At 55.4% G+C, this 22,648-nt stretch overlaps 1 protein-coding gene across 11 annotated transcripts in view; it reads right to left on the bottom strand.

Moving 5' to 3' along the window:
* Positions 1–737: 737 nt before the first annotated feature.
* PTPN1 (protein tyrosine phosphatase non-receptor type 1) overlaps positions 738–22,648 on the bottom strand; it is a 65,067-nt gene continuing 43,156 nt past the window's right edge. For 5 of the 11 annotated variants that reach the window (XM_029916750.1, XM_029916752.1, XM_029916757.1 and 2 more), the window contains 8 exons: positions 22,241–22,331; positions 18,649–18,749; positions 15,122–15,220; positions 9,258–9,395; positions 5,936–6,145; positions 5,399–5,560; positions 4,804–5,030; positions 738–2,851 (listed from right to left, as the gene is read on the bottom strand). In XM_029916750.1, coding sequence (XP_029772610.1) covers positions 2,659–2,851; positions 4,804–5,030; positions 5,399–5,560; positions 5,936–6,145; positions 9,258–9,395; positions 15,122–15,220; positions 18,649–18,749; positions 22,241–22,331 — 1,221 coding nt within the window. In that variant the 3' untranslated portion in view covers positions 738–2,658. Of the gene's footprint in view, positions 2,852–4,803; positions 5,031–5,398; positions 5,561–5,935; positions 6,146–9,257; positions 9,396–15,121; positions 15,221–15,391; positions 15,855–18,648; positions 18,750–22,240; positions 22,332–22,648 lie in introns of those variants that run through there. The other 6 variants (XM_029916760.1, XM_029916751.1, XM_029916753.1 and 3 more) reach the window with 2 other exon arrangements.

Raw genomic sequence — 22,648 nt, 5'->3', positions numbered from 1 at the left:
GCCCGCGCCCGCCCGGGCTCTGCGCGGCGGTGCCTCGAATGCTCCTGCCGCGGCTCCTCCGCACGGGCTTCCAACACGTGCAAGGCAACACGTGAAAATGCTGGCGAAAGGGCAGCTCATGAGCTACAGCTGCCTGGTTCTTTGTTTTGTTTCTTCTCATTTAAAAAAGCCACGTAGCGTGGAGGTGTTAAGTTCCCCTGCAGGAAGAGTCGTGAGCACCATCAGTCCCCAGGGTTCAAGGGCGGGGGCGGACGTGGCTCTCAGCAAGGCCCCTGGACCGGGACGGCGGCAGGCGGACTCGGGGGTCCTGACACCCAGGTGGCTTTCAGGAAGGGCAGTTTCCAGCAGTTGCCTTGGTTCTGAATCATGGTCCGCTCGAGAATGGCGTCAACTTCTGACAGTGGAGGCTGATCCCCAAGGTGGCGGGGGGTGAGGGGGGGCGGGGGGGACCCTGCTTGCCTAAACGTCCAGAGCGTGAGGTGTGACTGTGGCTTCCCATACCCTTGGAATGTCTGAGTTACAGTGGGACCCAGCTGGCCAAGGACAGGCCGGGGCCTCACCAGAAGTCACCAGAGTGGCATGCCAGGGACCAGGCAAATATCCGTTACTGGAAACATCGCCCCAGTGCTGAACGGCGATTATTTCAGCAACAGCCTTAGGAGCCGCAGCCAGGGAACGATCAGGTCATGCAAAGGGAGACTGGACTTGTACACGCGGCATATTAATAGGCAGAGAGCTAAGTACTCCAAGCACATGGTATTGGATCAGGACACAGACCGCACATGCATTCTAATACACACAGGGGAAGCAGTGATTGAGAACAGGGTTCTAGCAGGGAACCGGGAGGGGTAACCGGGACAAAGTAATCTCACGTCATGTCTCTTAAATATCCAAGAGTTCATTATATATTATCCCATGTTCTATAAACATATGCCAAACCTCTTCTCACGTTACCCACGATGCCACGAGCCACCACTGCTCACAACCGTCCTCCGTCCTAGCCCTGGTCTGGCGCAGCAGGCTCATGGCAAAGTCTTACGTTCCCAGCACTACCTGAGGGTTTCTTATTGTACTTTTTGATAAAGCCCTTGATGCAAGGCTGACATCAAAAGTTTTTAATACATTATTGGTTTAAGAAAATGCTAGTGCACTACAGACGCCTTTGGGGAAGAAAACAACAAAAAATAAATATGGAGTGGAGTCTCCGCAGGGGGGCTCGGAGGACAGTGTGCCGCCCACCCGGACAAGCCGGGCTGCGCCGAGCCTCGCGACTTGCACGGGCCCCCAGCACTGTACTGTCCTTTGTTCTCCTCCGAAAAACGGGCTATGGATTTGGTGCTCGACGGAAAGGGAGTGGAAACAAAGCCAGAAGGAGTGAGCCCGGGGAGGGTGGTTTTAGTGCAGAACGAACGTGCGTCCAGGTCGCGGCTGGCTACGGTGGCCTCGACCCTTACGACCACGGCGCGCCTGCTAGGCGGGTGCGCGCGCTCTGCGCAGACGCACACCGTGGGGAGGCGGGGCCTACGTGCTGCTGCTGCACAGGAACTGGAATGAAACCAAACGTTTTCAGGTGAGCCCCCCCCCACCCCCGGAGCCGCATGGCCCTGCACTACCCTGGCCCCCGCACCCCCTCCCCAGGCCTCCAGGGAAGGGGGTTTCCGCTTTCTTTTGCAACAGCCCCTTCCCAAATCACCCCTAAGGAAAAGGCTGCTAAACCACCTGCTGTACTCCGCGGCGGTGGCCAGGAGAGAAAAAACAGAGGAGCAGCGCTTGGAGGCTGATCCTCCCGCCTCCCATCACTCTATAATCTGAAGGAAGCGGAAATCGCTCCTTCCAGAGGGATCTCGAGGGCAGGGTGCAAAGCTGATGGCCACCCTGCTGTGACCTCTGACCCTGAGGCAGGGGCTGCACAGGGCGGGTGGGGAGGGAGGGCCTGACTAGATGGCTGGAACAAGAAGGGGTCGATGGAGAAATGAACAATGGAAAACCGGCGGGGACACCCTGAGCAAAAGCAGAAGCTGGGTTTTGTTTTCCAGAGATGGCCTTTCGTTGGTTTTTCTTCTTAAAACAGGAAAGCCCGAGGGCCCTGTCCAAGCCCAGCGTGCGCACAGCGGAGGAAGCGACTGAGGGGGACGGTGCCCTACACCCTTAATCCCTAACCCTCCTCTCCAGAGGAGTTTACATTCGGGAAAGTACGGGAGACTTCCCCTGGGAAATCAAATACAAACTGTATCTGCTTACACCACCTAAGGGTACAAGAAAGTTTCCTAAGTGCCTAGTCTTTTTTTTTTTCCAGAAATAACAAAAGCTGCTTTTTATAAAGGTTAAAAACAACAATGTGTTGTAATTCTATTTTTTTTCAAAAACAAATAACAATAACAAAAAAAAGAGAAAGAGAGAGAGACGTATTTGGCATTTTCTCTACTTACTCCTGAATAAGGTTAAGGCCCTGAGATTAGACTCTTATATTCTTGGGACCACAGGGCTCCTCAAAACCCCAGTGCATCAATCCGCAATTCTCTCGTTAGCCCTTCACAGTTCCAGACTTTGAAAACCTTTGCTGTCTCCCGAGTCGGGCTCAGATCCGCCGGCAGCACGGGCCGTGCACGCCGGGCTGTCGGCCGGGGCATCCTGACACGCCGTCTTGCGGCACGTCCGTCAGTGAAAACATACCCTGTAGCAGAGGTACGCGCCGGCCGTGAGGACCGTGGCCATGCACATGTTGACCAGGAAGGGCTTCCAGAGCACCGGCGCCTGGTCCTGCGGCTCCTTGGGCGGCGCCGGCTCCCCCTGGGCAGGCCCTGCCCCTGTGACCCGCCTTCTGACTTCGCCTCCGGCGTCTGGACTGGTGCTGAGGGAGGACAGGGAGGGGAGGTGGGTTACTCACTTGAGGGAAAACGAGGCCCGCTTGGCACCCCCACTGCTCCCCGAGAGACCCAGGCGGCCTCCACGGCCAAGGGTCTGGGAGACCCGTGGACTCCCTGGTGATGGGGGTGGGTGAGACTCCGGGAGAGACAGCCACTGGCGCAGAGACAGGGGCACGTCTGCCCTGGGGTTCGCTTGGAGACTGTCCCCCTTTAGATCAGGGAAGTTAACGGTGTGGCCCACACGCTACCACCCCGTCCTGAGGCGCCTTCGCTGCCGCTGACGTGAAGCCATCACCCATCCCACTGCCCCTCAGCCCACGTCCCAGGCTCGGGTCCCCCAGCATCACTCTGGTCCCGCCAGGAGCGCCGCTGCTCACGCATCCCGCTACAGGATCCCGGCTGCCCTCCTGGTGGCGAGCGGGGACCCCGTCCTGCGGGCACCTCGCCACCTCCTCCAGGCCTGCCCTCTCCTCCACTCTTGTCTCCCTCCAAGAGGCCCTGACCACAGGACGTCCTCCCTCTCACAGCCACTCTGCGTGCGGCCTCTCTGCCCCAGCAGCACCCAGCGAGGCACCACCCTCCCAGGAGACGGGAAGGGCCAGCACGAAGCACCCGGTTTCTGGCATGCAGCCGCAGGCCCTGGCTGTGTGTACACGGCCCCCTCGGTGGTGTCGGAGGCACTCACACCCTCGGCAAGGCTGCGCCGTTTCCTGGAGCGCTCTGGCTTTCAGCCTCCCGGATACCCCCCTGCACCTTCACGCACACAGCGCAAAAGGCACCGCTCCCCACCTCGGTCTTCTGACACACTGGACGGCAGTCTGCTCTCTCCTCTCTCACCCTCGCCTCTCAGCAGGCCCCCCGGAGCTAGTCACAGTCTCCCTGGGGGACTGTCACCAAGCGACCGCTCCGTGCACCACACAGACCTGCTCTGGGAGGCCCCGCGGGATGGCCCTTTCTCAGGGAACCAGGTGTGCTGTTGTCCTGACAGGGACCCAGCTGCAGGACCCTGGTGACTCAGCTTCGTGGGTCAGGCCTGGGGCCTGGCGATCGGCATTTAGCAAGGTGCCCAGGTAAGATTCTGACGATCAATGTAGCCAGAGGGCCAGTGGGTGGGGCACACACCGTGTACAACCTGCTTTCTGGCATATAATTAATCCCCAAGACTGCCCTTGAAGAGCTCAAGGGCATCCCAAAGTAGGAGAGAGCCCGATTTACCAAATTCCTGGGTATGTGATCGGCTCATCTCTAATTTTTCCGTGTTGCAGACGATGCCACGGCGAACGCCCCCCACCTGAGTGTCTCTTGCACACCCGTCTGTGCGCTGCCGCGTGCTCCATCTCTAGGTGTGGACAGATGCTGGGGCACAGCACGCACTTATCCAGGAACTACAGAGGCGCCGGCTCTGGCTGTCCCTGCACTGCAGAGCATGCGCCACCTCCTTGCTGTCCCCAGGCTCCCAACCGTAACCTCCCGTCTCCGTCCAAACACAGACCAGGGGCCGTGTTCCAGTGATCTCAGTATCTCTTGTGTGTCAACAGGGACTCAACAAATCTTGGGTAAATGGCACTACACGAGAAGGTCAAACTTCCAGAGGGACCCATTTGGGGGCTGGCTGAAAGTATACGGTCTAACCTGGATATCACGTTTCAGGACCGGCTGGAAGCCGGAGGGAGGGCAAGGTCACTCCCGAGCAGGCTCGGTGGCGTGAATCCCTGATTCCAATGGGTACCACAAGGTGGTGCTAGAGCCCGGCTGCGGTGGTCACTCAGCAGGACTGACCCGTGGCTGGCGGTCCCGGGGCCTCGTTCCCCGAAGACACAGAAGCAATGCTTGCCAAGAGGAGGCTGTGTCCACCGAGATTCAACATCAACACGCGTTTCGGAACTGGAAGGTCAGATCCCCTCACCCCCAAGAAGCCAGACCCCGCCTGCCTTACCGTTCCCCGCTGCACGCGGCGCTCAAGGGGGTTCTGGCTTCCTCCTTGACGGGGCTGTCTTCTTCTTTATCCTCCCCGGCTTCGTCCTTGACCCACTGGTGGTTTGGGAAGAATTCCTTGCACTTCCCATTGTGCGGCTCCAGGACTCGTTTGGGCGGCCGGGGAGGAGGGGGGGCGTGCTCGGGCGGGGGCTCCAGGTCCTCGTGGGAGAGCTCCTTCCACTGCTCCTGGGGAAGCAGCGAGAGAAGGCCCCGCTAGCGTTCACGCCGCGCTGGCGCGTCCGGAGACCTGCTCCCCCTCAGGTGAGCAGAGGGGAGGGAGGGGCTCTCTGCTTCCTGGGGCTGCAGATGTATACGTACAGATTTGGAAGGGGAGAGCTTTTGAAAATGAAGTCTCCTCTCCCTGCCAACGTTCTCTACGTCAGCACGTCTAAGGCGGGACGTGGAATGTGGTGGACGCTAGCACAGCTTTCTGGCTATTCAGACACGAAGGATGGCTATTTCTCCCAACACCCGCCAGTGTTTGAGCTTCTACGGCCCACGGCCTCCTCCCTCAGAGACCAACCCGGCTGGACGCGAGGGGAGGCCACGCCTACCTGCACCGAGGAGTCCCCCATGATGAACCTGGCACCTTCGATCACAGCCAGGTAGGAGAAACGGAGCTGGTCTGCTGTCTGGATCAGTCCCATCCGGAACTTCCTCATTTCTAACAGAACTTTCTTGATATCGACAGAAGAAGGATCTTTCCTCTTGTCCATCTGAAAGCCAGAGAGAAGACACACTGAACCGGCTCCACCTCCCAAGTACGAGGTGATTTTTCCATGTTCTGGGGGTTTCTACTCAGGAACAGTCACAGTGGGGAGGCAGAACTGGGGGAAATGTGAGAAAATTGAGCAAAACAGGGGCCCAGAGCATAGGGGAAAGAATGAGAGAAGGATAATTCTTTGGATCTTCCTTGATTCTGAGATTCAACTGAAGAATGTCCCTCCGAACAAAGCCACTTAGAGATACTTTCACGGGGGGAAGGCATTAAAAACGGAAGGTCCTCGCCTGTTCGCTGTAGACGGCAGAGAAGCCGCGGGCCGCAGGCGGGTCAGACGGCCCCTCACTTCCCAGGGTCCCCTGGGTCTTACCAGTAGAAGGCAGGTGTCCGCCAGACAGAAGGTCCCCGACCTGCCGATGCCGGCGCTGCAGTGAACCACGACGGGGCCGTACTCTGTGCTGAGCGACCCTGACTCGCGGACTTTAAAAAGAAAGTTCAGGAACGAAGCTGGCGATTCGGGGACGCCGAAGTCAGGCCACGTGGTATAGTGGAAATGTAAGATCTCTCGAGTTTCTTGAGACTGAAAGGAAAAACACCACCACCGTCACCACCACCTCGGGCCGATTCTGAATCGTCTGTACAGAAATCACTGCTTCCAAGTAAGCGCGAGGCCCTCCACCCGCACCCCGCATCTAACTCCCAAGAGCAGCTTCGCCTCTGATTTCCAGCCTTCCTCCTGTCTGCTCGCCCTGCCAGGAAACACCGAGCACTGAGGTGCCGGGCACTGGCCCCGCAGGCTGCCCCTGCCTCCACTCCCCTCCCTTTAGCATGGAACATTCCCGCCCATGTCTCTCCTCCGGTGCCCCCAGCACCCCCGCTGTCTTCACGTTTACAAGCGATCTCTCTCCGCCCCACAAGGCACAGTGATGCCACGTGGCCGCCCACACCAGTCCTGTCCTCAAGCACGTAAAGTTTCCCATGACAGAGTAAAAACGTAACTGCGTGTGTGGCACCAGCTCTGGGTAATCCAGGCTTCACATGACTATTCGGCTGGCATTTTGGAGAAAAAAGTAACCAACTCAGTCTCCAAGGATTGGTGGCTGCCATGGGTGGCTTGATGGCCCAGCTGAGGAGGACGGTGTCAATGGACACTGTCAGCCACAACCAGCCCCACTGCGTTCTGGGTCAGGACACACCAGGCTCACGGAACTGTCACATTAACTCTTTGAGGCGTGTATGCCCATTATTCCCATTCTCTTGATTGGGAGACTGAGGCTCGGAGGTGGACCCTCCATTATGTGAGCAACCGGGAGTTTAAATCTAAGCTGGCTGGACTCCAGAGCGCGTGCTCAGAGCCTGCAGCGGGAACCTCTGAAACGAAGGCCCTGGCCCTTGTCCCCGAGAGCTTCTTCCCTGGCCCGGGCTGCTCCCAGCGCAATAGAACGAAGAGTGGCCTCTGGTGCCCCTTTCAGCTCAGCTCCTTCTTCTGAACCCAGGAAGAGCCCACTTCCAGGTGGCTCCTGGCACAGTGACGAGAATGTAGTTCTCACTGGGAGGAGGGCACACAGGATCTTGCTCAGCTAAGAGCGCCCTGGTGGGAGGTGAGCCGCCGGCCGTGCTGAGGGGGGCGCAGGAAGTGGGGTGCAGCCAGGGACCGGGCCGCCTCGAGTGTGCATCTCCCTGCTGCACGGTGGGCAAGGGCCCAGTCAGGGCCGAGGTTGCCTGGAGAGCAGCTGGTGGCAAAACGCTCTGGGCCGGAGGCCTGCTCCCAACACCGCCTCCCTTCGCCAAACAAAATACCCCCAAAGTGCCTGCCGTGGGCTGGCCACCGTGCCAGGCAGGCAGGAAGGACCCTGCCCTCGCCCTCCCAGAGCTAACAGCCCGCCCGGGGCTCGGTGCGACGCGGGCGAGTCAAGGAGCCTGTGGAGAGCACCGATGACCTAACATCGGCCACGAGTGCGCGGACGGGGCCTGCGCCGCCTTCTGCTGCTGCGCCGGGAGCACCTGCGGGTGACGTGAGCAAATTCACAGAACCACATGAGCGAAGCCACCTTCTCCTCCCTGGAAAATGGTCTCCTGGATGGCTTAAAATTAGAAACGCCCTTTCTATTTTTTAGGGAAAGAAAAAAACTTAAAAATAGATTTAAAAATGGGAAAAAAAATACAGCAAAACAAGTCTTTTCTTTGCATCCCTGAAAAACTCTGGGGTATCTCCTGCGTGTCCCCGCCCTCACCCCGCCCACCTCCCTCCCAAGGAATCCCTCCTGGACCTGAGCCGGAACAGATAAAGATGTTTCAACACAAAGTGCGTCGGAGCCGACAGCTCGCGCCAGCCCCAGAAGCGCCACAGCGCCGCGCGGGCTCCGTCGTGAACGGCTCGCGTCTCGCCTGCTGTCGGAGCTCTTTCCCACCACGAGCCCGAGAGATGCTCTCAAGGCTTTACCGGAAGTCGCGCTTCCAGTGAGGCTTGCAAAGGTTCACGGGCATAAACGTCTCCCACATAACCCACATTCCGACATGCTGCCATCATTCCCGAACAGCCTCCGTCAAAGCCCTCCATAAATCACAGCCCGGCGGCCGTCACACACAGCGGACACGGTGCTCAGGGAGCCACGCGACGCAAGCCTCTCCTCTGCTCCCAGGTAACTGGTGCGAAGTGCTGGTCTTCCTTCTATTAGTGATTCAACAAGCGGAGTCGTGCGGAGTCGTGCGGACCTGGACCGGCAGGCAGGCAGGAGGCTGGACGCTGGCAGTGCCCAGGCCTCGGGGGTGGACTCCTGCCGCAGGGCAGCCCGGCAAGCCCGATCCTCCCTCCCTTCGGTCTGTGGGTGCTGCCCCCAAGCTAATCCGGTTACTTCGACCCCTCCTGGCACCTGCTCCGAGCCCAGTGCTGCTCCCCCACCTCCCGTATGTCACCTTCTGAACCCTCACAAAGCCCCCATCTGAACAAAAGGGATACTGAGATACCGGGAGACATGATGCCACCCCCTCACCCCAAATCTGACAGTTTGATTCGATGGGGCCAGGAATCCACCCCACAGTCAGGTTCCAGAAGGTAGTGGCTGGCTGCCATGGCTGAGGATGTCCCTAGGAGCCGCTGCAAGTCCCAGCAGAGGGTCCCCGCAGGGAGTGCTCCCGCCGGAGTACTGAGAATCCCCAGGCGGGCCTCTGCGGTACTGCTTCTCAGCACGTGCCTTCACCTGTTTCAAGACCAGCTTTCGATGACAGCCAGCAGCGGGTGCTTAGATGTTCCTCCACAACAAAAACACCCAAGGCCTCATGGACCATGAACTCAGCCCAGCAGTGCCTTTCTTCCCTCGCTCCATGCTAAAGACACTGTGGACAACAAAAGACGCAGCAGCTGCTACGTAACGTGCAGGCCACCACTTCGGTCCCTCTGCAGTTGCAATGACAGGAACAGCGAAGTTCTAGGTGAGAAACTCCCCTTTCCCTAAAAACTGGGATGGCCCAGTGTTCCAGCTGAGGGAGGGACCTAAGGACCCCAGCCCCGCCCCCCAGGTCCCCTGGTCACCTGGCACAGAAGCAGGAGAGTTCTGCTCAGCACAGTGCTAGGACCACACTTTGTCCAGAGTACACAAAGCCCAGAACAACTGGGGTTAGAGCACGACCCAGGCGAGAGGACCCCCCGGCCAGTGCCCGTCGGAAGTACAGAAGAGCACGCCGTAACTCACCGTGAGGTTTTCCAATTCTAGCTGCCGTACTGTGTAATACGACTTAATATCCTCAGAGATCAAGGTTAGTTTCAAATTTGTGTCTTCAAAGATCCTTTCTTTTTCTTCTTTTTGTGGCCAGTACTGCGCACATTTTAACTACAAGAGAAAATCATGCATTAATCTGAGCAACAGACTGTTTTCCTATGAAGGGAGGTGCAAGGTACTTTCCGTGAGCTTCAGGACAACCCAATGGGGGAAACCAGGAGTCTTTGACCTTGGAAGTCACCGGCGGCATAACCTGCCTCTTGGGGAGACAGGAAGGGGGTGAAGACCCAGAGCAGGACTAGTTGGGCAGAGAGAGTTCAGACACCACTGCCCCCTGGCTCTCCACACAACAAGGTGCTCCAGGGTCTGGTCCTTCCAGACCATCTAGAAGGTGAAACCAGACTGCGCAAAGCTTTGGTCTTTCACAGGCCACCTGTGCAGCTGCCGCGAAGATTCCCAAGAACTGGGTCAGTGCTGTCGGCACAGTGTAGGCACCTTACCCTGGGGAAACAGGCCGGAAGGGGGCTTCTCTGGGGCTCGGGATCACCCCCTGCCCCATCCCACCCTTCCATTCTGGTTTGGTTCAGTTCTAAAAAATTGTTCTGATTTTCTAGTTTAATAATTTCAGGTCTTCATCTAAACATAGCCAACTAACTTTTTCTTCAAAGTAAGAAAACTCCCAAAGATTTGGTTTCATTTAGAGTTCAACAAAAAAAATTGGACTCAAATTTAATGGCATACTTTGAACTAAGTTTCCACAGCAGCCATTTCTGTTTGTTGGTGAACATTTTGGGCCAAAACGGCTGATAGATGAGGGCTAAGCTGAAGATCTATGAACCACAAGGTTGGACAATGAGCCCAGACAGAGGGAACCCCAAAGACACGGTTTCCACCCCATGAAGTATCAGTGGATGTAAACAGTTCTTTGGGAAACGGTACAAATTCAATCCAGTTGCAAGTGGACATGCACTGGCCCACTCAATACCCCTGGGGCACAGGGTGCTGGGTCTGAAAGGCCACAGGAGGCGGAAGGAACCCCTCCAGGGCCAGCCTGCCCCTTAGGAGAGACTGTTCGTGCCCAGCAGTGACGAGGCAGTGTGGCAGGAGGGGACTCACAAGAGGGGAATATTCCAGGCCAGAGATCAGGGAACACCACACCGATGAAGTGGCCTCTGATAGAGGCTTGGAGGGATGAGTAGGGTTTCCTAGGCAGTGACTGCCCAGAAGCCAGACTCAGGAGCAACAGGGGACAGGACCAGACCACAGTGGCGCGGCAGAAGCCCAGGAACCCATGGCTGTCACCTGGGCAATGAGGAGCCAGGACGGTCCTGAGCAGCCCGAAGACGGAAGCAAGACCCTGTGCCGCAACCACCAGAAAAGGAGAAACGACCCAACGCACCAGATCATGATGCTGACATGGCACCAAACGTCACAGTTCTGAAACAGAAGGCCAACAGGGTTTTCTAAAGAGCCCAGACCCGGCCTGTTTGAAAGATTCGGCTGGCTTCGCCCAGATCACACCCCTAACACCGAATGCCAAAGAGGAACCCCTAGAATTGGGCTAATCTGTCAGCATCAAAGTAACTCTGCCACTCGGGACACGAAGCCGTCAGTACCGCGGCAAGGCCCCGGACTCAGCCAGAGCGGGCGGGCAGCCGAAAGCAGCGCCAGACAGAGCAGAGGTCTACGGGATGCACTTATTCCTGCACTTGCAACCATCAGACCCGGGCAGCTCCTGAGGACCCCGGAAACAAAGAGGCCTCCCTGGGGGGCTCAGTGCCGCGGGGCCGTGGCACGCACCCAGCACCGAGCGCAGGAAGGGGGAAGGCAGAACGGCCACAGATTGAGACCAATCACTACCAAAGAAGAGGCCAATGCTTTCGCTTTCATGCGCAAGGAAGTACGAGTCTTTTAAATTTCACCTCCACACTCACATGCACAACTGAATATAAAGCCTCAGAAATCTCTGTGATCCAGCTCAAGACCACGATTTTGGAAGCCTACTACTGTGCATTTCAGAGCGCACCAAGTGTCCGCCGGGCAGTTTTTAATACTGTTAAGAATTCTCAGCATTCACAGTAACATGGCACGCTCTGCTTGCCGTCACTTCCTGTAGAAATTTCTGTTTTAACACTCCACATAAAACAAAACAAAAAATAAACACGGGTTCACTTATTCTTTAAATTGATACATACCAACCGGAGAAGGAGATTTATTTTACCTGCAAGCTGTCTGTCACAAGGATTCAAACCGTGCCATGTCTGGGGTCGGCACCAGACGTCCGGGTGGCAGCGGCGGCGTGCTGCCGTCTGTCACGGCTGCCACTGCCACTCGGACGCTAGGTGTGAGACAGTGGCCCTGGTGAGCATCTTCAGAAAAACCCATGGATGACACCTGGGGTGACACTGTGACAGATGACTTGGCTTCCCCAAGGAGTAACACACACTGAAGCTAACTGAGCAGGTGCATGAAGCCTCCAATTCCCGTGATACAAGTCCTGAGCGGCGCGTGTGCAAAGGCACCAACATCAAACAGCTTCTGGAGAGGGACACGGGCGAGGCTCTGGTCAAACAGCGCCTTGCTGACCCGCCCTGCCTCTACAGCCCCCTGCCCTCCACACACATACTCTCCACAGAGGGGTCTCTGCTCAATCATGAAATCGACCCGACAAGAACTTCGGCTACGTGGATGAGCCCCATCTAGCACACATACTCATTTCCCGCACTCGTTTTCCGGAAGCACGAGGTCCCAAGAGGGTAAGAGGCAGGTCTGCCAGAAGTAAGAGGGGCGCATCCTACACTACGCAGGGAGGGAAGGAACCCAGAAAACAAAGATGCAACCCGTGGAGACGCTCTGCAAGCTGGTTCGTACCGCGGGCTGGGTGCCTGGTTTATAGTTAGATTAGCGGGGCAACTTCTTGACGTGTTCCCCAGGCAGCTCTGATTGGGATGATCACATTGATGCTGGATTGAAACTGCAGATCCCAAGAAACTTTAAGAATCTCAAACCATTCACTGCTTTCCATGTCAGCGTGCGCGGCCCTGAGCGGGAAGACAGTGATAAAGCAAAGGGGAGACTACAAGGTCATGCGATCATAGTAAAGGACAATGAAACCAACTAGCCAGGTTTCTCGTCTTTCTTTTAATGACCAAAAGGAAAAACCATCGCAGTGGATCAATGGTCCATTTACGGTCACCCCAGGACGGGAGACAACCATGCACGGGCCTGGGGACCAGCAGCAGCTCCGGGCCAGGACAGCGCCCTACTGGGCTGTGCCACGGCGAAGCGGTTTCACCGAAACCTTCAGTAACAAACAAATAAAAAAGGAAATCCTACCATGTCCAGTGATTTCTGAATGAACAACCCGATTTAAAATTCCCAGCTCTCGGGGCACATAGTGCCTCAGCTGGTTAAGCGTCCGACTCTGGGTTTCGGCTCAGGTCATGATGTCACAGTTTGTGGGTCGGAGTCCTGCACTGGGCTCCGTGCTGACTGTGTGGAGCCTGCCTGGGAGTCTCTCTCTCTCCCTCTCTCTCTGCCCCTCCCCTGCTCCCACTCATGCTCCCTCTCTCTCTCCCTCTCTCCTCCTCTCAAAAACTAAATAAAAAAAAAAAAATTCCCAGCCTCAATACCGTCTAGAACTGTGCTTTGTGACCGGGGGCCATTTGGCACAAATCTGGACAATGTCTGGGGACATTCTGGATTACCACCAGTGGGGCGGGCGTGCTAGGGGCATCTGGTGGGTGGGGGGAGGCCAGGGTTGCCGTGTCCTCCCGCGCCAGCAGTGCCGACCTTCAGAGACCCCTGGACGCTACCGAGTGCCGAACGTGTGGCCAGGCCACCCTGGTCCACTCCCCCTTGCAGAGAGACGTACTGTGTGGACCTAACGTCTGGTTCTTTCTTCTGGATGGCTGACAAGAGCGGGGGCGGTGGGAGGTGGCGCCACATCTGTCACTCCACATTTTACTAATCAAGCCACTGAGGCAGAAAACACGAAAAACCACTTTCACTGAAAACCATTTTCTAAGAAGCAGGATTCCACTCCTCGAGCACCCAGGTGAGCTCTCCGTCTGTTACCGAGCAAACATGCGCTTCGAGAAAAGCCTGATCTGCAACACGAGCTGTCTCCGGTGGGCCTTGTGCTGTCTGGGACCCGGTGCTGCGGGTGGGGGAAGGTCGGGGCTTGTGGGGAGTGCTGCTGCCTAACCCCCTTCTGTGGGTCGCTTCTCTGCATCGTACTGTCACCCCCAGGGCCACGGCTGTGCTCTTTGGAGGGCGGCCTCTCTGGAGCCTTCACCTCTCCTGGCAAGCTGGGCCCTGAGGCGGCCACGACTGGCTGAGCCCTGGGGGGGCACAGGGTTGGCAGCTGGCAAGGCCTGGGCACATGCCGTTCTCTGCTCCTGGCCACTCGTTCCCACTGGTGGCCGCCCTCCCCCACCCGCCTCCTCCCAGGGCCTCCGCTGTAGCGGAAGGAGAGCCCGGGTGCCCCGGCAGGGTCGGGGGAGGAGGGAAGGAGCCAGGTAGTGGTGAGGGCGCGGCGTCCATTCGCTGTGCTGATACCACACTGTGCCCCACACCCTACATCACCTTCCATGAGGGACAGGCCTCTAACAGGCAACCCCCAGAATGCGACGGGCCAGCAGAGCACGAGCATGACCGAGGGAAGCAACTGGAGACACCGGCGGGAGGGGGCAGTGACTCAGATCATTCCAGAGAACTGGAACAACAGAAGCATGTTCTGGCTGGAGTCTGGAGATGGACGCGGGAAACCAGGGTGCAAATTAACAGGGTCCTGTAGCCACAGTGTGCACATCCCAGGAGGCAGCAGTGGCCCCACAAGGGTTTTCGGCCGGGCAGAGGTGTGGGGACACTTGGGTTTTGGTGTAGGATTCACTGAGGAGAGCAAGTCGAGAGGCCAGGGTGGTGACACAAGGGACAGATGCACGTAACGTTGGGTGTCCCCTGAGCACACACACACACCTCCAGCCCACACACTATCCCCCGGGATGTTTGAAGAGTTGCAGAGAACTGGGGAGAAAGGATAACACAAAGCCTGAAGTAAACACACAAGCGGACAGCGGCCACATTCAAGGGGCGGCCGGGAGCCAGGCGTCCGGGTGTCTGACGGAGGGGAACTGGAACCTGGCGGCTCCCAGCGCTCAGTCAGCCGGAGGCATCCCTGTGCCAGCCAGAAAACAGAGCTGAGGAAGACACAGTGAAAACTTCCTTCTCAAAATAAAATTATCCTTACACAGCCCCGTGGCGGACAGCAGCACGTGTGCCTACACACACACACACACACACACACACACACACACACACACACGTGCGCGCGCGCACTCCAGACAGAGACTGACTGATGAGGGAGGGCTAGGTCAAGGGCAAATGGACTCTTCCCCTTCTTTCTGATTCATTTACTTTTCTGATGTGTTTATAATAAACATGTATGTCGGGGGCGCCTGGGTGGCTCAGCTGGTTAAGCGTCCGGTTTCGGCTCAGGTCATGATCTCGTAGTTCGGGGGTTCGAGCCCCGCATCAGGCTCGGTGCTGACAGCTCAGAGCCTGGAGCCTGCTTTGGATTCTGTGTCTCCCTCTCTCTCTGCCCCTCCCCTGCTCACGTTGTCTCTGTCTCTCAAAAATAAAAAAAAAACCACAAAAAAAGTAAAAAAAAAAATGTATGTCGGTATCACGTCTTTTAAGTTTTTCTAATAAAAAAGACCCTATGTAAAAGAAAGACAAAAGCACTTTAAAGAAATCAACTCCAACAAAAGTGACCAAGTGGCGGACTGGCGCGCTTGAGGGCGGTGCTGGAAACAGCAGGAAAACCCGTCACTTACCGAGCCTTTCTCCATCAGTCTGTTGAGCATCACGACGCCCCTGCTTTTCTGTTCCCACACCATCTCCCAGAAGTGACCGCACGTGTTAGGCAAAGGGCCCTGCAAAGACACAAGCCACAAAGCGTGTGCCACGTTACACGCTGGTGCACTCCACCAAGAACACAGCACCGGCCATTAGCAGGCAGTGCCCGGAGGCGGACTGGCAGCTGGGCCGGGGCCGGGTGCCGCCCTCCCTGCCCAGTGGTCAGTAACCACCATCCCCTTTCCTACCATGTGGTTCAAGGTTCTTTCAGGGCTGGTCCAGGGCTGACCAACCGAGGAAAGAACATGCAGACTCCGCTCTCTGGCTTGAGCGGACTCGCAGAGGGGCTCCACCGAGGCCGCTCTCGAGGGTGAGGAGGGGAATACGGGACAAAGCTAGGGGGTGCTGCCAAGAGGCAGAACGGGGAAGGGTCAGCAGTGGCTCGAGTCTCAGCTCCAATCACTGCTCCTCTGGGTGACCGTGGACGAGTCACTTCACAGCCCCATGCCTCAGTCTCTCCACCCCTCTCACTCGACTAATCACAGTCCTTACTCAAAGGGTTGCGAAAGTTAACTATGTTCATCCGTGTATAGGTCTTACCACAGCACCTGGAACATGGCAAACACCCAGTGAATTGTCTGTGATTATTATTACTATTAATACTGATCAAGGACGCCTGGGTGGCTCAGTCAGCTGGGCCTCTGTCTCTCTCTCTCTGCCCCTCCCCCACTCATGAGGTCTTGGTCTCTCCCAAAATAAATAAACTTAAAAAAAAGATAAACCTGGGTGGGCGCACTCAGTTAAGCGTCGGACTCTCGGTTTTGGCTCAGCTCATGATCTCAGTTTGTGGGATCGAACTCAATGTTGGGCTCTGTACTGACAGCAGGGAGCCTGCTGGGCATTGTCTATTTCCCTGTCGCTCTCTGCCCCTCCCCTGCTCACATGTGCTCGCTCTCACAGAGTAAATAAACTTAAAAAAAAAATATGACGGAACTGACCATGGACCGCCTTCATCCTTGGACCAAGGAACATGAAAGATGTAGACACAAATGATCAGTTAGGTGGCCCCAGGGGTCCAGGGTGGGCACCGGGACGTGGTGGGGTACGTGCCAACTGGCATAGGCATAGATGTTTACTGGATACAAGAGTATGGAGGCCTCCAGTTTGACTCAGTGCCACCAGTGCCCGGCAGGGACACCAGCTCTCACCTCCTCCAGCCAGCACCCCCTCTAGCCTGGTTTCCAGTCTCACCTATTTTCACCCAAATTCTCCTTTTTTGCTTCCTTTCCCTTCAAGTCTCACCACGGCTCTGTTGACCACACGAGCCCTCGGTGCCCACTCCCTTCCAGAACTCCTCTCCCGCCTGCTGCCTGAACCGGACTCCACTGCGCTCCAGCCAGAGCCTTAGCTGCCGCAGGCCCCTGGCCAGTCACCAGGGCCTCTCGTCCTGCCAGCCGAGCCCACGGGGTCCCACCGGGTGCCGGCCCGCCGCCTCCCCCACCTCCCATCGCCCTAGTTCAGGATGGGGCCCAGGGGGTGGAAATCATAGAAGAGGGGCGCCTGGGTGGCTCTATCAGTGGAGTGTCTGACTTCGGCTCAGGTCATGATGTCACGGCTCTGTGGTGACAGCTCAGAGTGGAGCCCATGCTTCAGATTCTGTCTCTGTCTCTCTCTGCCCCTCCCCTGCTTATGCACTGTCTCTCTCAAATATAAATAAACATTAAGAAAAAAAATTTTCAAATCCTATTAAACCTGAAGCGAGACACCCCAAACTCAGCCAACACTTCACTGTGAAGGCGACAGAGGCACCCTTGGCATTATTCCCTAAACTTCCGTACCACCGGCTTAAAAAAAAAAAAATACAAAGACTATGGACTTGTATTGTTTGCATACTGAACATTGAAAATAAAAAATAGGCAGGGTTTTCTTGGTTTTGTAGCTTGGAAAATGTTCTACTCCTACTGTCTAGAGGTGTGACTTTGGGCCCAGGCTACTTCAGTCCCTTTTATAAATCCCAGGGCCAGGGGTGACCAGGCAGGCAGCTAGGTAGAGAGAGCTTCAGATGAGCCAGCCAACTGCTAGGGCACGGGCGTGGGGAGGAGGTGGTGTAAAATTTTCCCTGGTGATATCCTGCTGCTCCGTCTGACTTTATAGCGCTCCCCGACTTTGCTTCGGGCTTCCTAACCCCACACCAAAGTTGAATGGCTGAAATCAGGAAGTAAAACACTTGACTTCTAAAAAGAGAAGTTACCAAGAAGCTGCTTTTCCCTCAACCTCTTCCCACCAGCTTGCCACCACCAGGATCTCCCTCCTCAGCACCCTACCCCACCCGGCCCAGGGTGCTGGGAAGACTTTGACCTGAGGCCTGGTGAAGGCCGGCCCTGGTGCAGAACTTCCTGAATGGGTCCCACGACTGAACACAGCGTGGCTGGTGTTTTGTACACTGGGAGGCCCTTGGGCTGACTGTCCCCGGGGGCAGAGAGGAGGGGAACAGGACAAGAAAGGGCAGTAAAGAAGGGCCACGGTAGATATGCCCTGACCCAAAGCAGCCTCTATTCATAGGTTTTCTGGCTTCACTGTCATTTTAAATCTCTAAATGTTACACAGAAATACGATGTTCAAAATCACCATAGACCCCCAAAGCCATATAAAAAAACGATAAACTGGCGCGCCTGGGCGGATCAGTCGGTTCTGCTTGTGCTCAGGTCATGATCTCGTGGTTTGTGGGTTCAAGCCCACGTCAGGCTCTGTGCGGATAGCTTGGGGCCTGGAGCCTGCTTCGGATTCTGTGTCTCCCTCTCTCTTAAAAATAAACAAACATTAAAAACTTTTTTAAAAGAATGATAAACTGATATGGAATGAGAAAGCAAAAATTAGAATTAAAAAACAGTATTTAGAGTAACTTACAGGTAACAAACTAAGATTTGAGAAAATTAAGTAAAAAAAACATGTTTACCCTCTTTCCTAGATACCCATGGTCTTGGGGTCGTATGCTGGTAAGTGTTTCACAAGAAAATGATTGTTAGAGCATTTTTAGGATTTTTTTCCCATAAAAATGCCAAAAGCCAACAGGAATTTTACGTGATTTTGCACGCTTGTCCGCATCATCTAAGGATTTTTTTTCTTCCCCTGGGCCAAAGAATGGGGACCAGGCTGCGAGGCTCTGACCGGGTACCCGGTCCTGCCCTCACGGAGTGAGCAGGTTCTCCGCCGCGGCCCTGCTGCCTCTGTCAACAGACCACAGGCAGTTCTGGCACTTCGTGCTGTTTTCGGTCAGCCCAGCAAGTGGCCTGCTTCCCAGAAAGGATGCGTGTTACAACCAAACTGAATCTCCGGAGGAAGATTTTTCCCTCTTCCTTGTTGCTGTTTTGGATTGCGTAAAGCCTGACCTTTGGAAGGATGTGGCGGATCTTACTTGAGGAATGAGTGACGGTACTCTAAAATTCCTAAGCAGACATCAAGTGCAGCAAAACGCCATTAACAAAAATGTGGGCCATCCATTTACCTGCGTAAGAATGTAACTCCTTTGGGCTTCCTCCATCTCGATCAAACTGGCATTGATGTAGTCGTTATCTTCTTGATGTAGTTTAATGCGGCTGTGGTCAACTGAAAGGCAAACCAGGACTCAGAGGTTAGTCCTGGAGGACCAAAGGGTCTCTACAGGCAGCACACCCAACAGGGAAAGTGAAAAAGGTAGGTTGGTGGCATATGGGCGTTCACAATGGCTGAGGCCACGCTGTTTCCACAGAAATTAGTCATCAGTATGGGGACGACTTAGTGTTTTCAGAAAGCTTTCTGGAAGTGTCTGAAACTTCATGCTGAAAAGCAACAGAGACAAACCAGATGAAACCATGGGTTATGTCCTAACTGGGCAACCTCTTCGTAGGTCACATCTTCCTTCACGTATCAGTGCCCCACAAATCAGGAGATTATGGGGAGAGGGTTTCAAGGGATCTGTTCTCCACTGCTTCATATTTATTTTTATGAGGCAATAAAATACAGTAGCTTCAATCTTTAAAAGGGAAAAAAAATCCACCAAAAACGTCACCTAGTCCCTACAGCTTTAGGTGGTACAGCGAGCTACAGTTGGTAGGATTTATGATCATGTCTCCACCTAACTTATGTCTAACGGACTGAAGATGAAGTGACCTAAATATATAGTGGTATGAAAAGTGACACCTTGAATTCCTTTATAGTAAGGTATTTTTTTTAAGTTTCAAGTATAACATATTTAAATGATTCTAAATATTTCAAATTCAGAAACTGTCATGATTGAAGACATTTAAAAGAGAGTTTTTAACTGGAAAAACTAAACTCTAAATCCAAAACTCTGAAGTCTGAAGGTACTTTAAATGTAACTGTCAGAATAGGGTTTTTTTTTTTTAATTTTTTTTTTCCTGGAGAGAAAGAGAGAGAGAGAAATGGAGAGGGCAGAGGGAGAGAGGGAGACTCCCAAGCAGGCTCCAAGCAGGGCTTGATCCCACAACCCCAGGATCATGACTGAGCCAAAACCGAGAGTGAAATGCTCACCGGCTGAGCCACTCCCCAGTACTCCCCAGAATGGTTTTTTTTAATGTTTATTTATTATTGAGAGAGAGAGAGAGAGAGAGAGAGGAACAGAGCATGAGTGAGGGATAGGCAGAGAGAGAGGGAGACACAGAATCTGAAGTAGGCTCCAGGTTCCAACCTGTCAGCACAGAGCCCGACGGGGGGCTTGATAGAATGGTTTTTAAAAATAAATTCTCCTTTGGAAGCTCTGCCCCAGGTTACTGAAAACACACAGCCACCTTTTCCTCCTCTTACCATGACGTTGTCACAAAAGCAGTGCTCCCCTGGGGGCCACTGTCCTTATGTTGCTAGCGCAGCTAACAACAGCAGGTGGGGATTTTTATTTCCGGTTCAACACAAGGGATGATAAATACTATCACCTCCCCCCTAGGCTTACAGGAAAGGAGAAGTTAATGGGGACACATGGTTTGGGGTTTTTTGTCCTAAAAGATTTCAAAAAAGGGATGCCTGGGTGGCTCAGTCGGTTAAGCATTCAACATTGACTCGGGTCATGACCTCACGGTTCAGGAGTTCGATCCCTGCATCAGGTTCTCTGCTGTCAGTACAGAGCCTCCGTCTCGCTCTCTCTCTCTCTCTCTCTGCCCCTCCCTTGCTCACGTACTCTGTCTCTCTCAAAATTAAATAAACATTAAAAAATTTTTTCAAATAAATGTTTTTAAGAATTAGCCACCATTTGGAAGATCGTTCATCATCACAGAGGAGTAACACAGATTGAAATACTTGTGTAATACTTAAGTCACGAAGATAAAAGATCCCCCCAAAGACTGAGGGACCATACAGCTCCTTGGTGGGTTAGAAGAGTGGGCTCAAACGGCCCGGGGCGGCCCTGGACAGACAACTCCTCTGACGGCTGCCGGGGCTTTTTGCAAATTGCCAAACGGGAGACAGACGGTGGGAATCATTCTCCCCATGTCCCCCACGACCTTTAAAAGCCAATTATCTGCCCTGAGGGATAGTGGAGGCGGCGGGGGGGGGGGGGGGGGGGGGGGGGGGGGGGGGGGGGGGGGGGGGGGGGGGGGGGGGGGGGGGGGGGGGGGGGGGGGGGGGGGGGGGGGGGGGGGGGGGTGAAAAGGAAAAACAGGAGTGACACTGGGGTGCAGAGGCTGGGAGTTATTTCCTGGGAAGATGACTTCTGACGCTGGTTTTCTCGGTGGAGAGCTGGCTCGGAACCCACTTAGAGGGGTTCTACACTCTCCTGGGGAGAAAGCAGGAGCATTAAGACGACGTTACTCCCAGGCGGAGGGGGGCTCCCTCCTCGCTCTGGGTGAGCAATGACCACAGGGACCGCCAGGACCTCACACCACAGTCCCCGAGGGGGGCTCTGTTTCTTTAATAGAACCTACAAGGTGCCACAGCCCCAACACACATGCTAAACCACGAGTGCAATCGTGTGCCACCTGACGGCCCGGCTGCACCTCAGCTGCCCCTGGCCTGCACCTTCCGTCAACCCGGCAGCGACCGCCTCGACCGCAGCCAGCGCGCAGGAGTGGGACACGGGGCGAAGCGGCTGACGCCGCTCCAGGTCACCTTTGCACAGCCCTGAGATCCGTGCGGCTCCTGCTCCCTGAAGATCAGAGAGGAGAACAATTCGCCCGAAGCCACACAGCTTGTCGGTGACATGTGGGGACGCACCCCCGGGGCAGGCGAACTCAGGGGTGCTGACCTCTGCTCCCCTTCCCGGAACCGGCTGCTGCACAACCTGGGGGTGGGGGAGGGGCTGCCGACTCCCCTGGAGAGCCCCGAATGCCAGCACCCATGGCCATGGGCATGGCGCGATGCCTGGCAGATGGGAGGGGCTGCCCGGGGGAAGCCGGCAGCCACCCCCGTCTCCGAGGGACACGGTCTAAAGACCCTGGGGGGAGTCAAAAAGTCCTCTGTGGCCTAGAGATGCGAAGTTCATGCTCCTTACTCAGCTCTGGTTTTTTCTTGCTTTACACAAACTCTAAACGTTTAGTTCTTTCCTGTGGCGAGATGAGCAGATTCAGAGCCGGCAGCCGAAGGCAGAGGAGGAGGAGGTGGCCAGAGGCAGGGAAGGGCTAGAGGACAGGGCTGGTGGCAGGGGTGAGGCTCACGGAGCAGAGCGGACTTCAGTGGAGGGGGACCACCACCCTTGCTCCTTGATGCCCAGGGCGCGGGGCACCGGTACAGTTCAATACGCTGCTCGGGGCCAGAGAGTACTGTTGCTGAGTCACCCAGAAAAGGCTATACTGTGCCTACTATACTCTGCCTCAGCTGGTAGGAAAATGATTCATCATTAAAACAGTCAAAGCTAAATCACCACTCTGAACTCAGCTGAATTTTCCAGAAACTGAAACCTTCTTCCTTCTATAATCGTGGACAAAAATGAACCATCACTCTAAGTCTCTAATGCCTTTATTATAGGAAACAATCAGGCCATAAACCTCTACTGCTATCGACCTCCTGCCGAACCCTGGGGGCTCACGGGGTCCCGACTGAGCAGCCCCGCAGCCGAGGAGAAGCCGACGCGATGGAAGCAGGGGACTGGAAATGGCGATGTGAATACTTACAGGGACTGACATCTCTGTACCTGTTTCGGTTTTTGTTCTTGGGAAGCTTGGCCACTCTACATGGGAAATCACTGGCTTCGTGTCGGATATTCTACAAAAAAAAGAAAAGAAAAAGAAAAAGATAAAGAGTTCTCTTTTGAAACCTCTGGCACCAGGACTCCATCCAGACATTTAACCGAGCCCGGGCTCCGTGCCAGGCAGTGAGGAAGGCCCAGCACAGAAACACATCAAAGAGAGCCGGGCAGTGTGGGAAATGCAAGGTGATAACTCAGAGGCATGTACGAGGTCAGGAGAAGAAAACAGGAGAGGAACGGCCACATGGCCACAGCGGGAGGATGGCGTGGGACTGCGAGCTGGAAGGACGCGGAAGACAGCGGGGAGAGGCGGGGCGGGGGGGCACTGCTCTCA

Source organism: Suricata suricatta, chromosome 12 (genome assembly GCF_006229205.1).
Source record: "Suricata suricatta isolate VVHF042 chromosome 12, meerkat_22Aug2017_6uvM2_HiC, whole genome shotgun sequence".
In the NCBI taxonomy this organism is placed as follows: domain Eukaryota; kingdom Metazoa; phylum Chordata; class Mammalia; order Carnivora; family Herpestidae; genus Suricata; species Suricata suricatta.
The sequence above is the reverse complement of the archived record's forward strand: the minus strand, read 5'-3'. Positions and strand labels throughout refer to the sequence as shown.